A 17,678-nucleotide genomic window follows, 5' to 3' on the forward strand; every position below is an offset into this window, starting at 1 on the left:
GCCTGTGCTGTGATAGTGCCGCGCAAAACAACAAGGGGTGCATGCCCCCTCCATGAAAATCACGCCTTCTAATTTTACTGTTGGCAGTACATACGCTGGCAGATGACGTTACCGGGCATTCGCCATACCCACACCCTGCATCCGATCGCCACATTGTGTACCGTGATTCGTCACTCCACACAACTTTTTTCCACTGTTCAATCGTCCAATGTTTACGCTCGTTACACCAAGCGAGGCGTTGTTTGGCGTTTACCGGCGTGATGTGTGGCTTATGAGCAGCCGCTCGACCATGAAATCCAAGTTTTCCCACCTCATAGTAGCCTACTTGCAGTGGATCCTGATGCAGTTTGGGATCCCTAGGTGATGGTCTGGATAGATTACACATTAAGACCCTCTTCAACTGTCGGCGGTCTCTGTGAGTCAACAGACGAGGTCGGCCTGTACGCTTTTGCGCTGTACGTGTCCTTTCACGTTTCCATTTCACTATCACATCGGAAACAGTGGACCTAGGGATGTTTAGTAGTGTAGAAATATCGCGTAGAGACGTATGACACAAGTGACTCCAAATCATCTGACAACGCTAGAAGTCCGTGAGTTCCTCGGAGCGCCCCATTCTGCTCTCTCACGATGTCTAATGACTACTGAGGTCGCTGATATAGACTACGCTGGCAGTAGGTGGCTGCACAATGAACCTAATATAAAAAAAACATTTTGTGGTTGTCCAGATACTTTTGATCACACAGTGTATATCTAACTTACCCCAGTAATCCTACTGGGTAAAGTAGACCTACAGCTTAACATGGAATCTGAATCACGTATTGTTCCTGATCCTGGAATTTGTTCACATTGTTGAGAGGTGAAGACTAGAGTAAAGTCAAGCACATTATCAAGGAGAGTTGTGGCGCAGGTAACTACCTTATTACATCTGATGTCAGGTTACACAACCGGTACCATTTGGACATTTATATTCAAGGTCACCCCCCACTCTCCTACCCGTGAGGAGCCACTTGTAACTGATAAAGGTCACTCAAAGGAACCCTCCTCACAAACATCTTAGGCAATCGTGCGAGTTATATCAAGGCAATGATGAAACTCGATACAGGTCACATGATATAAAATTGGCGGGAAACATCTCCCCATCTGTCTTAGCCAATGGAAGTACAATAATACGGGGGACTACTATCGAGTTACATGATAATCTTGAATAAAACTCGCACTATTACTTAAGATGTGTGGAGAGTTCCTCTGGATGATCTTGTTCATTTCCCTTGGGAGAGATGAGTGGAGTCTGACCTAGAATAAAGGTCGCCCAAGGTGGTACCCTAGCCCTGGATGTGTAACCTGACACCTTATGTGATAAGATCTTCATAACATACTAGTGTAGTCTGAAGAATTTCGAGCTCTGGCAGGAATTCAGCCCATCGAGCTTTCGATGTTCGACATGCGCCGTAGCACTTGTTCACCAAGTCTGACCTTGTGGGGCTAAGATCACGTAACTGAACGAAGCAGTCGAAGCGTGATGGGTGCTTGAGTGTCTGTCATACCAGGAAGATAGGGTGAGCCCACTGTACATCGAAGTTAACATTTCGGAAGACGAAAATGTCTACAGCGTAATTATGAATATGTGGAAGGAAGGACCCCACTTGGTCATGAAGAATACTGAGATCTTTCTTATTATCAAGGAGCTTGAATCAACGAGAGCAACTCATACTACAAAAAACTCGTAACATCTTACACACACTGCGCGTTAAAACGTTCATGCGACCGTCGCTGCAATATACGCTTTGCACTTTTGAAATTGACCAGTGTTGCTACAAGTTGTATCACTCTACACAATTCCACTCAGCTACTGTCAGTGTCGTTTACTCCACCGAAGAAGTTTAGTTTTGTAAGCTACTGTGAACAAAGGCCTTTTACGATGTACCTACTCAGGATGTCCATCGAAAGCTGTTCCCTTCACAGAGTTTACGTGGAAACTGGATTAATCACAGATAGCAGCAACGTATAACGAATCAGAAAGCGATAATCTCTGCTGATTAGAATCTTTACTACAACCACTACTCGCACGCCGCGTTACGTGACGGCCAGTGGTGCAACACTCGTTTTAGACACGCTGGAGAGTCCACTTTCATACACCAACAAAGCGGACAACTTTATTCTCTGTGTGATCATAGTCAGGACCAGACACGATGGCTTCTATCAGCCAGTCTGTTACGACTCCACGTCGAACAAAATATTGTTCAAATGCCTCTGAGCACCATGGGACTTAACTTCTGAGGTCATCAGTCCCCTAGAACTTAGAACTACTTAAACCTAACTAACCTAAGGACATCACACACATCCATGCCCGAGGCAGGATTCGAACCTGGGACCGTAGCGGTCGCGCGGTTCCAGACTGTAGCAGCTAGAGCCGCTCGGTCACTCCGGCCCGCCAGGCCGAACAGTCTTACTTATTGCGCTGAAACCACACAAGAGCGTGGCACTTACACACTACTTCACTGCCACAATTTAAGTCGACGGCGGTGGGTCACGTTGCTGGATGGAACCACTTATATAGCACCCACAGCTCTCCGAAGCGACCACTGTGCTCTTTTAAAGGTGTTACAAATTTTACATTCGCCCAGCTCAGCTTACTAAAGGTATTCCCGGAAGCTCCCATTTGAAGCCCTGCGGTAAGAGGAAGACCAGGTTGCGACGAGACAAGGAGGGGGCCCGTGCGTGCCGGTGCAGCGGTAGAAAGCTACCGCTGGAGCAAGCAGCGCCTGCTTCGATGGGATGGGCTGGGCTGGGTCTCACAGACCGGCCGCGTCTTTCGCAACGCCCGAGACAATACGGTAAGCCACGCGCCGGAAACGGCGCATCGCCGCTACGGCTTTTGTTCGCCGGCCCTTGCCCACTTTCGCGTGTCTGTAGCGATCTTAGCCCACAGTCGAGGTGTCCTCATTCTCAAAAATCCGCGGTAACTGTGCCCGTAAAGGGTCATCACATTTCATATCTGCTTTGTGAAGAACGTCGAAGGGCTATGTATAAAAGTATGCTATTTCATATTCATACACGCTGACCAATCACCACCTGTCAGTAGCCTGAATAACCGTACATTGTTGCAGTTCAGACATCTGCGAGACGCACAGGAAGATAGTCACTGTGGTGCTGGGAGGTACCGACAGGGATATAGAGCCATGTGGACACCTGTGCTGTGGCCAGCTGCGCTACGTTTCTCGGTTGAGGATCCATGGCGCGAACAGACTGATCGAGGTGGTCCCACAGAATCTGGGTAGTTTGTTGGCCAGGGGATACGGTAAACTCACCTTGTTTTCTTGAACAGAACCAATCCGGACCCCGAGTTAGGCGCCATCATTCGACGGTTGAATCAAATCGTCACTTCGTTATGATTTAACTCCATAATATACTACGGAGACTTCTGAATTTTATCTCAGAACTTTGTTGTATGGGAGCGAAAGCTGGGTGGATTCAGGTTACCGTATCAGTAAGGTTGAGGTTACGGATATGAAACTAGCTAGGATGATTGCAGGTACTAGTAGATGGGAACAATGGCAGGAGAGTGTCCACAATGAGCAAATCAAAGAAAACTGGGAATGAACTCTATAGATGTAGCAGTCAGGGCGAACAGGCTTAGATGGTGGGGTCATGTTACATGCATGGGAGAAGCAAGGTTACCCAAAAGACTCTGGGGTCAGCAGTAGAGGGTAGGAGGAGTCGGGGCAGACCAAGGAGAAGATACCTGGATTCGGTTAAGAATGATTTTGAACTAACAAGCTTAACATCAGAAGAGGTACCAATGTTGGTACTGAATAGGGGATCATGGAGGAATTTTATAAGAGGGACTAAGCTCCAGACTGAACGCTCAAAGGCATAATCAGTCTTAAATGATGATGATGATTGGTGCATGCTCTCGTGTTGGGGAAATGTTTTCTGTTTGGTCTTCTCCTCTTCTCGGATAAACCCTACCTTAGGACTGATGCCACACTCTTAACATGAATTTAGACACGAAAACGTGTTATTTGGCATAAAATCTGTTGTTTCTTATTATTTCTCAAATTCGTGTTTTCCGCTCTGTGTGTACTACCACTCATCTTCTTAATTTATGAGTGAAATTGTTCCTTAGCATCCTGAATTTCAGTATACGAAATTACTTAGATATAAATGTTTACTTTTTAGTGCATCGGAGATTTTTCAGCAATTTCGTTTCTTAGGCATTGCTTCAACAACTGAGCCATCCGATAAAATTCCATACTGGCACAAATTTGTTGAAACTTGTAAGGTGAGTAACTGAACTGAACGTCTTATGTTTCGGACGGCCGCTCAGAGACGGTTCCATCCTCACAGAGCATGTATAATCGTGTGATACTACTGGAACTCGAACCACACAGACACTCTCACTTGATGCCGTGAAGCATTCGTGTTAAGAGTCATTACCGAGACGCATCGCAATTGTCCTTAATAGGCCTGCTTTAACCCACTAAGGTAATTGGTTTCGTCAGATATAACTAGCAACTTCGCCACTTTCTATAGACCGTGGAAAAATTGCTATTACGGAGTAAAGTGTACTTGGCACTTGTACTGAATGAGAAATATCGAGTGGCTCCCAATGTAGTGCAAGTAGGAGGGCGTGCTGGAAAATAATGCCTCCCATTTTTCTCTGGAAATTCTTAAATCTCTTTGAAAAAAGCAAATGCTATTAACATTCTACATCTTTATTCTTCATCTCTACAAATTTCCAGCCCTCTACCGCTAGAGAGCTCCGAATTCTAGCATGTAGCATGGCAGTGTGGGACATGACTGTGTCGGTGCGTGAGGACCAGCGGGCTGTAATCGAGCTTCTAATTCGAAGAGTTCGCCCACACGTGGAGAACGCTGTCCTTCAGCACGACAGGAGCCAGACCAAACACGAACGCTGCGACATCTGCAACCATCCTCCGCCTTGGGTTCTTCACCACATGGTCTCGACTCGGCCCCATACAAATTTCAAGTTTTCAAAACTTAAAGAACAGCTTCGAGGACTTCACTTTGATGATTATGAAGCGGTGCAAGCAGAAGTGAAGTTATTTCTCTGTCAAAAATATCGAACATTCTACAGTGACGATATCAACAAAGTGCTCTCTCGTTGGGAGAAATGTGCTCGTTGCCAGGGTGACTATCTTGAGAAATAAATGTGTAGACATGAAGAATAAAAATGTAGAACGTTAATAAAGTTTGTTTTATTTGAAAAGCTTGAAGAGCTATCCACAAGGAAGTCGGAGGCATTACTTTTCAACACGCTCTCTAGCTCGATTTAATGCCATTTCACAGCTTGTGTGTTAGTGTCGCTTCTTATTGATAAAATTTTTTTACCATTTAACAACATGAAGCTGAGTGAGCTGTGTTACATGTCTTGCATGCCTTAATACCGTCATTGTTGACTGAACCCAGGACCTTCGTGTCAGGAACCTGTAGCTCAAGGATTCAAGCCATCTGATAGACTGGTAATCGACTTTGGCCACGGTTATGACGGAACAGATGTACAAGGATCGTGTGTACATGCCTCCGCTACCAGCAGACCTCCCTGAATTAAGAAACTGGATTGAAGCAGCTGTTGCTACAACCACTGAAGACACACTTATCAACGTTTGGGAAGAACTCGTCTATAGACTTGATGTGTGCCGTGTGACAAATGGTGCTCACATTGAACATTTATAAGATTCTTGGTAAAACTGTTTGAGTTGCTCTTTCATTTGAAATATCATTTATAACTGTAAGTTTAGTGTAATAAATATTATAAAACGTTAAAACCTCAATATTCATTTATAAACACCCTGTGTTTCTAGAAGTTCTGAAATGTGAAACTTTTTTTCCCAGAAGCTTTCGTTTTGAGACGATTTACAATTGTACAATTGATGTTTATTGTGTATACTAAGGACGTGGTATTCGAAACAGATATGGTGACTTCGCAGCGGGATTTGAGAATATTTGTAAGCTATGGATAGCGTATCATGAAACATACGCCATGTACGACTTACGTATAAGGTTCGTGTGCTGACTGGCAGTCACATCTGACAGCCGTTCGTTAGCCGCTTTCACACGAGCTGATCGAACGACAGCCTATTCTGCTGTACTGACGGGCAGTCGCATTGCTTTCCGTTGTTATACGAGAATATTCGCAAGAAAACGTACCTTCTCTTTCGGTTTTATAGCGTATTTCGTTAGTGGTTAACAACTTTGAGGGTGTATATTTCCATGTTCTGTTTACTCGTGTGGAAGGATGCGTATGCTATGTCCAGCTGTAGGAATTAGAAGTACTTCCACTACGCACAGGGAACTCATAGACTGAAAGAATACAAGAGTGTTTTCGCTGTAAGGCTAACTCAGGTACAAACGGTTTTTGAGAACTTGGCGTTGTATCCTGAGTCGGGTTTTATGTTGTGTCTGTCATCCATTCCACAGTCAACTACGTTCCCTGAAATTTCGTTGTGGACTACTTGCCCAATCTTTCTATGACATGAATAAGTTATTCTCTCTTGCTTGTCTGCACTATTATCAATCGGACAACAACGAAAGAGTAAAAATCTTCAATAAGACCTTAGAAAAATATTAGAGAATTAAGTTTTTTTCACTCTTAAACATTTCTGCGCATTTCCTTCTTCCAAACAAAGTCTCGGAAACTGTCCGGTATTGAGATCATTATTATTGGTAGGTTTCGTTAAGATATAGGAACAACACATAACACTGCCGTGTTCCCTAAATAGTTTTCTGTATAAGGAATTGGACTATGGAAAATCTTCCTCAAAAAATCAGAGAATTAAATTCCTTCGAAACTTCAGAAGCCAGTTAATGGCCCACCTTTTATCGCAATAGCCATATCTCCCATATACTAGTCTACAACTCACTCTCGGCGATCCCCCCTTCCCCACATTATTTCCCTGCGCCATGTTAGCAGAGTTCTTCATTTAAATTCTGTCCTTTCCTGACAGCCACAGTCAACGTCATTTCAGTTTTCTCTTCTTTTTTTTATCTCTTCAGCTTTATAATGCTAAACACGTACTCAAATTTGCTGTTCTAATGTATATCATTCTTAATGTCCTTCACGATTATTATCATCATTATTATTATCAGTGTCAACTACTATTATTATTGTCAATTAATGTTGTCATTATTAATGTCAGTTATTATTCTTGTATTCTTCTTCTTGTTCTTCTTCTTATTATTATTACTATTATTGGTATTTCTGTGATTGTTTTTGTAATGTCTCTGGTATGTATTGTCCTTGATCAGATGTAAGAGGGGGCCTTAGGCCCTAATCTGATTGGGCTAAATAAGCAGTAAATAAATAAATAAAACAGAATGTAGTTATATTAAGGCACTAATGGAAGTAAAGAGGTGAATCTTTCTGAAAATTGTAAGATACTATAACATTTATCAACATCAATATCAGTAATCTGACATCCACAGCTGGGCAAAGTCCCCCTATAGACTTCAGTTACGGGTTTCCATGGGTATCTCCACGTTTTCTTCCTTTATACAACAATATTATCGTCTAATAACATCAAATTAAACGCACTGTCCTGTAGTCTTCGTATTATTTTCAAATATTTTAACTTAGCGATGTGCTGTGGAGAACATTAGAGAAGAACAGGGTACAAATTTCCGTCCGCTATTCAGCATTAAGTTTACTGTCGTTGCAGGCAGATCCCACGATGATTCTTTCAATGAGGCGACAGCCGATTCTTCTTCCGGTCTTCTCTCATCTGAGACCATAGTACTCCAACACAACATACCTGTCACTTGGCGCAGCCTACATCTGGGGCCCAGGAAACCGTTTCTTGCGCCTGACGTGCAGGCTGCCCTGGAAAGCAGGTTGATTTGATACCCCGATACAGTTTCCACACAAATTGACTGATCGTTTCCTGTGTCTGACCTCTAGGCTGCCCTGCAAAGCAGATTGATTTGGTAGGCCGATGCACTTCCCACACAATATAACTGACGTGCTGGGGAACCTATACGCAAGGGGCTGGAAAACATATCTTTTCACATCTCGGCTTTGTTGAAATTAGAAGATTATAGACCCCACATTGCTGATAACTCTTGACGCTTTTGTTTCTGTGGCAAATTTAGTTGAAATCGATGGAGAGGTGGCATAATATAAGGAAGGGCAGGGGCATGAAGAAAATTACAATTGAAAATTGGCTTACGAATATTGAAAGCTTGGAAAATGCCACACTATTGTAATAGCAATGGAGGACGTGACTGTAGCACCCTCCACGACATGTCATAAGGTCACCTACGAAGTGGAAATGTAGATATGGATCTAAATGCCTGCCAGTTGAGGGTGTGCGTCAGAGCCCTCAAGGGCCTCCTCCCACAATGTCTGTCTCCCAATGCCTCAGAACACAGGCCCAGCATGCACTCCGCGCTGTAGCACCGAAACCTCACGTCCAGAGTTATCGGTTCAGCTCACACACGATTTTGACGTATAACAGGGTCTCGCAAAGCAGACATGTGCGCCTCCGCATACGACGTGGGGAGGGACGCAGTGCTGCGCCGGTGGTTGCTGACGCGTGGCGCGGCTCTCTCCGGCTGAATGGCGCGCCGTATTCTCGGGGATTTCTCCGGCCACGGGGTAAGGTCAGCCCCGCCAGAGAAACCAATCTGGCCGCCGAGCCGCGCAGCCTGTCGCAACGCGGGCGCTGAGTCACGCTCTTCCTTCCGGGAGCAGCAAGGTGCCACCCGCATCTCCGATCCGCCGTGAGTGCCGTGCTGCCCTCAGCTCGCGTAAGGCCCTCCCTTTCCGTAACTGAACAAGTTCACTGAGCGTGTGGCGGTCAGATGTATTCCCAGTGTGCGAGGGTAGTCAAAAAGCTATAATTATCACCTCGACGAAAACAAAGTTAGGTATTTTTTAGTTTGTTCGCAAGTACATGCCGGTAGTCCTGGCACACAACGCAATATGGCACGCTGCTGGAGTAACGTCTCCGTCACGCGGGACTAGTTAGCAAATGTTAACGTGGTGCTCTATGACTTTCGTGACGTCACTTCCTACTGTTCGAAGACCACGAGAAATACGTACACTACAATGAACTTCGGACGTCACACTAGTTGCCTTGTACGGCATAAATCGCGAAAATTCGGCTGCTTTCAGGGCTTGGGGAAAAATCAGAATGTAAATGAAAAAGTGTCCACTAAAATCGTTAACTTTTTCGTGCGCCCGACCAGTGTGGCCTAGCGGTTCTAGGCGCTACAGTCTGGAACCGCGCAACCGCTACGGCCGCAGGTTCGAATACTGCCTCGTACATGGATGTGTGTGATGTCCTTAGGTTAGTTGGGTTTAAGTAGTTCTAAGTTCTAGGGGACTGATGGCCTCAGAAGTTGAGTCCCATAGTGCTCAGAGCCATTTGAATCATTTGAACCCAGACAGATGAACAATACTCGAGAATCTGTCGAACAAGCGCCTTATAAGTCACTTCCTTCGTCGATGAATCACATTTCCGTAAGATTATTTCTATGAATAAGTTTGATATCTGCTTTTCCTGCTACTTGCTTTATAGAGTCATTCCACTTAAAGTCGCTGTGGAGAGTTACTTGTAGATAATTTACGGCAGATACTGTTTCCATCATCGCAATACGTTACATATGTTTAATTTCAGAGGTCATCTGCCAGAGCTGGCACGTTCATCAATCCTCTGCAGGTTATTCTGCAAATCATACTGTCTTCTGGCGTTGCTACTTTCTTATAAACAACTAGTTATCTGAAAATAGTCTTAGAGAGCTTTCGACACTTTCTACTAGATCGTTTGTATACCAGTACATTGGTAACCGTAACGGTACTGTCATACTTCCTTGGGGTACTCCGCATGTTATATTTACATCCGTCGATATTGTGCAGGAGGGATGTGGTGAGTGCTACCTGCATGTCTTGAATTCAGTCGCAAATCTGGTTCTATACTCGGTAAGCGCAGTGTCAAATGCCTTCATGAAGTCAAATAAAAGTGCTCTAACTGCAAGGAGAGAGTTTGTTCGACTTGGTGAACTTCTGTAAGCTGACGCTTTAGTCACTAGACATGTTTCCTTCATTTTTTTCGTAATACGTGTTCACGGGTGTCGAAGTTTTTATTTATGTATTCCACAGACATGACTAGCATACTGAGAAGGAAGGAAACGCGCGTTTTAATAGAGTTAACGTAGGAATTTTACGTGTGTCCATTTTCGAGAACGAACTGTGTGGTTTGAGAGCCAAAATAAAGCCGACAAATGCCGCTGCAGAGCGCTGAGAATCCAAAATCACCTTAACCAGCTCGTCTCATGTGCCGACGGCTTAATCAAAACAAAGCGTCTTGGTCCCATAGATAAAGTGAAGTATCGCGCAGTAAATGTCTGCTGTATTCGAAAGGGAACAATGCTGCAAAATTCCACGCTTTGGTAGCTGTGTCCGACAATAATGCCCAGTGTTCTCAAACAAACCTGAAAGACAAAGAACATAATGACAGACCATCTCTCTGTGAATACACGGAATCGCAAGGGGAGATCTTGATGCTCAAAGACCGTCGTTTCACAATGGAGGCAAAAAGTGAAAATCAGTCGCGGATCAGTTTTCAACAACTGACACGACTTTCTTTTAACGTGAAGTAGGTCGACATCAACTGGATTCCACTACTGCTCACCGCACCCCCTCTTCCTGTACGGATTGAGCAAGATGACGCAGTGGTTAGCACTGTGGACTCACATTCGGGAGGTCGACGCTTAAATTCCGCGTTCGGCCATTCAGATTTAGGCTTCCAATGATTTCCCTAAATCGCTCCACTGCAAGGGCACATTTGCTTCCCCATTCTCGAATCATTGCGAGTTTATGCTCCGTCTCTGATGACCTCGATGTCGGCGGGACATAATCATATTTTACCTCATCGCTCCGTATTGTCTTGACAGGGCATTCACTGATCTATTCCTCTTTCCTTGGACGAAGAAACAGTTGAGGGGCAACCGTTTCCAGAGCAAAGGTGATGTGTTTTTCGAGGTGAAATGTTCCCTGGACAGATGAAGCGCAGGTATCTTATACCTACAGACACGGTTGGGGAAAATTGCATGAAGAATGCTTAGAGAAGAACTAAATCCATCACCTAGTTCCAGAGTCACAGTCTGATTTTATTCGAGGTGTTAATTAAAACTTTGACTACCCCGTATAAAAGGTCTGGAGCCTCCTAAAGGATATGCAATTCTTCACACAAACATCACTGATATAGATGATACAGTATCTATATCTGCATCTACATCCAACTGATTACTCGGTAATTCACAATAATGTGTCTGGAGAGGGATCGTCGAACCACCTCAAGCTATTTGTCCACCGTTCCAATTCTCGAACAGCGCACAGGAAAAACGAACATTTAAGTCGTTCCTGCGAGCTCTGATTTCTCTTATTTTATTGTGATCATAATTTCTCCCTATATAGGTGGGCGACAATAAACTATTTTCACATTCGGCGGAGAAATTTTGTGACTGGAATTTCACAAGAAGATGTTGCCGCAACGAAAAATGCCTTTGTTTTATTGATTCGCAAACCAATTCGTGTATCTTATCCATGGCACTCTCTCCCTTGTTTCGCGATCTGCCCTCCTTTGAATTTTTTTGATCTCTTTCGTCAATCCTAATTGACGTGGATACCATACCGTGCGGCAGTACTCCAGAAGAGGACGGGCATGGGCAGTGCAGGCAGTATCTTTAGTAGGCATGTTAAATTTTCTAAATGTTCTGCCAATAAATGGCAATCTCTGGTTAGCTTTCCCCACAACATTACCTATCTGACCGTTCCAATTTAGCCGGCCGGGGTGGCCGAGCGATTCTAGGCGCTACAGTCTGGAGCCGCGAGACCGTTACGGTCGCAGTTACGAATCCTGCCTCGGGCATGGATGTGTGTGATGTCCTTAGGTTAGTTATGTTTGAGTAATTCTAAGTTCTAGGGGACTGATGACCTTAGAAGTTAAGTCCCATAGTGCTCAGAGCCATTTCAACCATTTTTTCGTTCCAATTTACGTTATTCGTCATTGCAATCCCTAAGTATTTAGTTGAATTCCTGCTTTTAGATTTGTATGATTTATCGTGTAACCGAAATTTAGTGGATTGCTTTTAGTATTCATGTGGATTACTTTACACTTTTTATTATGTAGTCAACTGTCAATTTTCGCAACGTACATCTATCTTGTCTAAGTCATTTTGCAACTGGTTTTGATCATCTGATGACTTAACAGGACGATAAATAACAGTGTCATCTGCAAATAACCTAAGAGAGCTGCTCAGATTGTTCCCTAAATCTTTTATGTAGATCAGGAACAACAGAGGACCTATAACACTTCCTTGGGGAACGCAAGATATCATTTCTGTTTTACTGGATGGCTTCCCGTCATTTATTATGAACTGGACCTTTATGACAGCAAATCGCAAGTCCAGTCCCACAACCGAGATGATATTCCGTAGCCACATAATTTGATTAGAAGCCGATTATGATGAACTGTGTCGAAAGCTTTCTGGAAATCTGAAACTTTGGAATCAGTTTGACATCCCCGGTGCGTATCACTCATTACTTCGTGAGAATAAAGGGCTATTATTTTTAATTTACTAATTTATTTAACCTGATTAGGGCTATCAGGTCTTCTCTTACATCGTCCCAGTGTTTCACAAATAAAGCATAATTTCCATCATGCTTACCTCACAAATAACAATTTTAATATGACAAACAGTGCTGTGAATGTATACAGTGACAATGTGAATAAATAACACTGACTATGAACTAATAAAGTTAATACTAGCAGTACTTGTAATACTGCAGCAGTTGCTACTAATGGTAATTACAGTAATAATTAAAATTGATAATAATAATCGAAGTAATGACAGTAACGATGGTATAAGAAGAATTTATAGGTATACAAAATAGATTTTTTCTGAAGCAGTCAGTTCTGGGGAACGGAAATTTAAGGAGACTGCACCAGCTATGAAAGCTGGCAAATGAGAAAGATCTGGTTGGAAAGAAGGTTGTACAGAGGTAACCTGTGCGTAAAGGGGATTGTTACTTTGGTAGTTGTCTTCTGAAGCTGGAAATATTATTCAGTTCCCTAATTCAATGCGGGAGGTTATTCCAGAGTCGAGTTTCTGCTACTGGGAATGACGTCGCGAAAGTGGCTGAACGATGAAGTGAGACAGAAAGAATTTTGCTCTGATGGAAACGGATGTTTCTGACATGTTGTTCAGACAAGAGCTTTAAGGTCGAGAAGAGATTTGAGGAATAGTGTATGTTGATAAGACAATACAGAAGACAAAGGGTATGGAAATCACTGGTCTTATATGCAAGCATATGAACGTGAAATATGGTCAAAGAGTCGAACATCACAGATATAATGAACACAGGCATTCATAACTAGTTCCAGGCGCGGCGAGCTATGCTGAGAAAGACCGTGCAGGACAACATCGGTGTAATCAGTAACTGGAAGTATAAGTGTTTGTACAAGTTTCTTTCTCAGATCAAGAGGGAAGAGCTGTTTATATTTTTCTGGGTCATGGAGAGATGCTGATGCCTTCTTGCTAAGTCCGATTTATAATGGGTGGGAGACAGGAAACATGTCCGTTATTTAGTGACTCAGACGGAGACGTCCGGGTGTTCTGATTTACTATCAAGAGCAGGGCAGCTTATTCAATCCAGAAAGAACCAAAGAATAAAGATATTGTTTAAACTCAGTACAGCTATTTAATTAGTACTAAAGAGTGCATTTCCCCCCTAGAGTCTTGCGTTTGCCGAGCTGTTGACAGATCTGACAATACATAAGCTGATTACACTATCCAGAAATGAACAAGCTCTAGAAACTTCTTTCTCATGTTTTCCTATCCCGAAGAAGTGCGCATAGTAAGAATTGAGAACTGCCAACAGCTGCGCTCATCTTTACCATGAGATGCCTACCACGATTATAGAGCGGAGATAACATAAAATAACACCATTGTATTCTACAGAATGAGAACAAAAGATACAGAGGGTCGTAATGTTTGGCCTTCAGTACAAAATTACTAATGGGCGTCTTATCGTCGAAAGCATCTTCTCCACTTTACCGGTGCCAACTGCTTATATATAAAGTGGCCAGGTGTTAGTAGCAACAGTGCACTTACGATTCCGCGGAAACTTAATTCCGTATATAGACAGTTCATGCATTCCGGGAATCGAGATCTCGACGGTTATTGCCTGTTATTGCGCCCCCAAGGGGCTGAAGACCTTAGTATGTCTACCTATCCCCGAGAAAGAAGGATCTTAACAGACACACGAACACATAGTCTACTAAAAAATGACATGAAAGTTTGATAAAAAATGACAATTTTTTTCGTGTGATATAATTACAAATTAACAATTTCTGCACATTTCCTTTGTTTGTGTTGCGAAACAGTGTTTCTCGCCAATCTTCATGATTCTAGGTTAACGCGAAGTATGCTATAGGTTTTTGATGAGTGAGTTAGCGAATATCAAAATATGTGACATAAACGGCCGTATCTTTCGACTGGACTGACTTAGAAGCTTACACTTATTGCACAGTCAAAGATTCATAAACCTTCGTATGCGCCATAAATTTTAGCTTGACATGTCGATCCCTTCCTTAGAAAAAATGGGGCTTAACAGACGATCAACACAGTCATCTTCTAAGGGTTCTGTTCTTATTGAGGTACGTCACCCTAAAAAGACATGAGTGAACGGACAAAGCATAAGGCTTAATGCCGAATTGGTTAATAGTAGCTATAAAAATAAAATACAATAATCTGAAGTATGTGGAGAAGTAGAGATGATATTTTCAAATGTTGTGGTTACCCACAATTTATTTCAGCTGTCGTATTACAGGTAGAGTAAACGGCGGGACGCACAAGTTTTACTTTCTTCTTCTCCGTAATTAGTTTTAATTTATGCGTGGCAGTATTGATATCGTGAAACTCACCTTGCAGCCCTCGCAGGTGAAGGCGCCGAAGTGGAAACCAGCCGCAGGCTCGCCGCACACCTTGCACTGCTGGTTCATCTGCAACAACACAGATGGCTCTGCGTTACACTCCGCGCAACAGCTGCCCTCTGCAGGCGGTCGGTGCTTGTAGGCACCAATCAAATGTCGGAAACACACACCTGCTCTCGCAGTTCTCGTTCCTTTTGCAAGCGGCGCGTCTTTTATTTCGCACTTGCTGATGACTACGGTAAGCACCATTTCGAGGAAGCATGTCGCTAGAGTTACAACTCAAGACGCTGCAGATTGCGAGGCATCCTCAACTCTTCCTCGTAGTTTGAGTTTTCCGTGACTGTAGTACAAACATATAGGACATGGGTTCACCTTGAATATAAAGCTCTTTTTTATTCCTGTCTGTCACCGATGTTTTTCCGCAGTGACCTACGACCCGTATCTTCTGCAAGCGTAAACATGTCAATCTCGAGCAGAATATACGCTTCCATCGCAATGAGAAGCAATACGGACTTGGATGACGGAGGTGACAAGCAGGAAAGCGTAGCTGTAGAAGAAGACCATAGCAGTGGAAGTGGCTAACTTTCTGAATAATAGCAGATTCTTTTTCCGTAGAAGGCAGTACATGAGTTTGTCTCATTTACGGATAGTACATTAACTGAAATTCCTACAATTCCGTTTCGCGCGTTTAAAGCAAAACTACATATTTTCTGTAAAAGAATTGGAAGGAAGGAAGAAAATTTAACTTCCAGCCGACTGCGACGTCAGCAGAGACGCAGCACAGGCTCGGGTTGGGAAACGAAACTAAAGTGACCGTGTTCTCTCTGAAGGAACCACGTGTGGCACTTGCCTTGCGCGGTTTCAGGGGAGCTATGACTATCGACATGGCTGGACGGGGATATGAACCTCTGTCCTCCCAAATGTGAATCCAGTGTCTTCATCACTGCGCCATCCGACTCGATCATTTGGCGATGGCGCAAAATGTTCGATGTGATGGGTGATTGTCTAATAATCTTATTTGTGCAATCATGAGAGATACATTGGAAGCAGATGTTGGTAAATAGAGAAGAGCATGCTAAACACCAGCGTTCGGATGAAACGTCCAGGAATTTGGAAACAAACTTCTTATTTATCAAAGAACTCTAGCAACGACTGACTGGGATTCTACTAAAGCGTAGAGTGCTCAGCTCGACGGGAAATACTGCTTCTTCAGCAACCTCTATATGACTTGAGTTTGGTTGTCACGCTGCTCATGGGACGTTATGTCTTTTCTTTGGCGGCAAGGCAGTTTCGTTGCTACACTGTAGCCAAGGCGGATAAGAAGACTGACAGAGCATTCGCAAAATCTATTCAGTGTCCCTTCTTCGCGCACCTTTCAGACTTACTTTCGTTGATTTCAAAAAGGGTTTTCTCAGTCGTTCCCTTTTTCTGTTTGATATTTTTAAGATTCAGTGTCTAGTAAAATTATTAATACAGGAAATAAACAATTTTCCTGACGACTTCATGTACTCTCAGACTTACCGAATGAGTTTTATCTTAAATGGAAATTTTAGAATAGCCGCTCTCAGATGAAGTTCTGTAGATCCCCATGGTATTGGTAGTGATACTGTAAGAGAAACGTTGGTGGAAGTGCAGTATAACGAGACAGACGAAAATGTATTTTCTATTGCTCTCGCCTTAGACCACATCAATATGAGCTTTCATGTTACTTAGTGAATTTTTACTTGCTTTTAGGGTTCCTAGAGAGCATCGTGTAGATGGTTATTATAAGGTGCGGTAAAACGTTTCCGTTTGAGGGCGCTGCTGCAGAATACAGAGGGGTTCAAAAATGGTTCAAATTGCTCTGAGCACTATGGGACTTAACGTCTGAGGTCATCAGTCCCCTAGAACTTAGAACTACTTAAACCTAACTAACCTAAGGACATCAAATACATCCATGCCCGAGGCAGGATTCGAACTTGCGACTGTAGCGGTCGCGCGGTTCCGGACTGTAGCGCCTAGAACCGCTCGGCCACCCCGGCCGGCTACAGAGGGGTCCAAAAAACGTATCCACTGTTTAAAAGTCCATAAATGGCCAACTAATTGTCGGATTTGTCTCATCTTTGGTAGTGTAATAGTTTGTAGTTCCGGTAATCACCACACAAGCGTTGTATTGCGCTGTTTTGTTTTGTCATATGACAGTCGCCAGACAGTCAGTGTTTGGTTCTTAGTTGCACTAGTTACTCGAGTAAACATGGCTGGCGCAAGGCTTACGTTCGATGAAAGGAAGTCAGTTTTGAAGTGGTATTTTAAGTACGAAAATATTAATGAGTTTCAATGGTAATGGCGAAATGAGAATCAAACAGAGCCACCGACACATTTAACAATTCGTCGCATTCGAGACAAATTTGAAGCCGAAGGCTGTGATAAAGATGTACACAAACAACAACAGTGTGCCCATGAAACTAGAATGAGTCGCTCAAGTGTTGGCGAATTTTGAAGACAGCAAAGTGGAAGTGCTGCATCCCACTATTGCTACACGCAATGAAAGAGGACGATCCAGATCGTAGAATGGAGTACTGTGGGAGTGATTTACTAACACGGTGCGCAACGATGAAGAGTTTGCAGAGATGATTATGTGGTCTGATGAGGCACAGTTCAAACTCAGTGGGACAGTAAATCGCCACAATTGCATCTAATGGGCCGCCGAAAATCCGAACGTCCACATAGACAAAGCCGTGA

The 17,678-nt window shown here is 43.4% G+C and overlaps 1 protein-coding gene across 1 annotated transcript in view; it reads right to left on the reverse strand.

Annotated features, from left to right (window-relative positions):
- Window positions 1-17,678, reverse strand: part of LOC126356196 (knirps-related protein) — a 112,293-nt gene that overhangs the window by 6,297 nt on the left and 88,318 nt on the right. The window contains exon 2 of the mRNA XM_050006982.1: window positions 14,949-15,026. Within this exon, the coding sequence (XP_049862939.1) occupies window positions 14,949-15,026 (78 nt within the window). The remainder of the gene's footprint in view (window positions 1-14,948; window positions 15,027-17,678) is intronic.

The sequence above is a fragment of the Schistocerca gregaria genome, chromosome 3, assembly GCF_023897955.1.
Source record: "Schistocerca gregaria isolate iqSchGreg1 chromosome 3, iqSchGreg1.2, whole genome shotgun sequence".
Classification (NCBI taxonomy): Eukaryota; Metazoa; Arthropoda; class Insecta; order Orthoptera; family Acrididae; genus Schistocerca; species Schistocerca gregaria.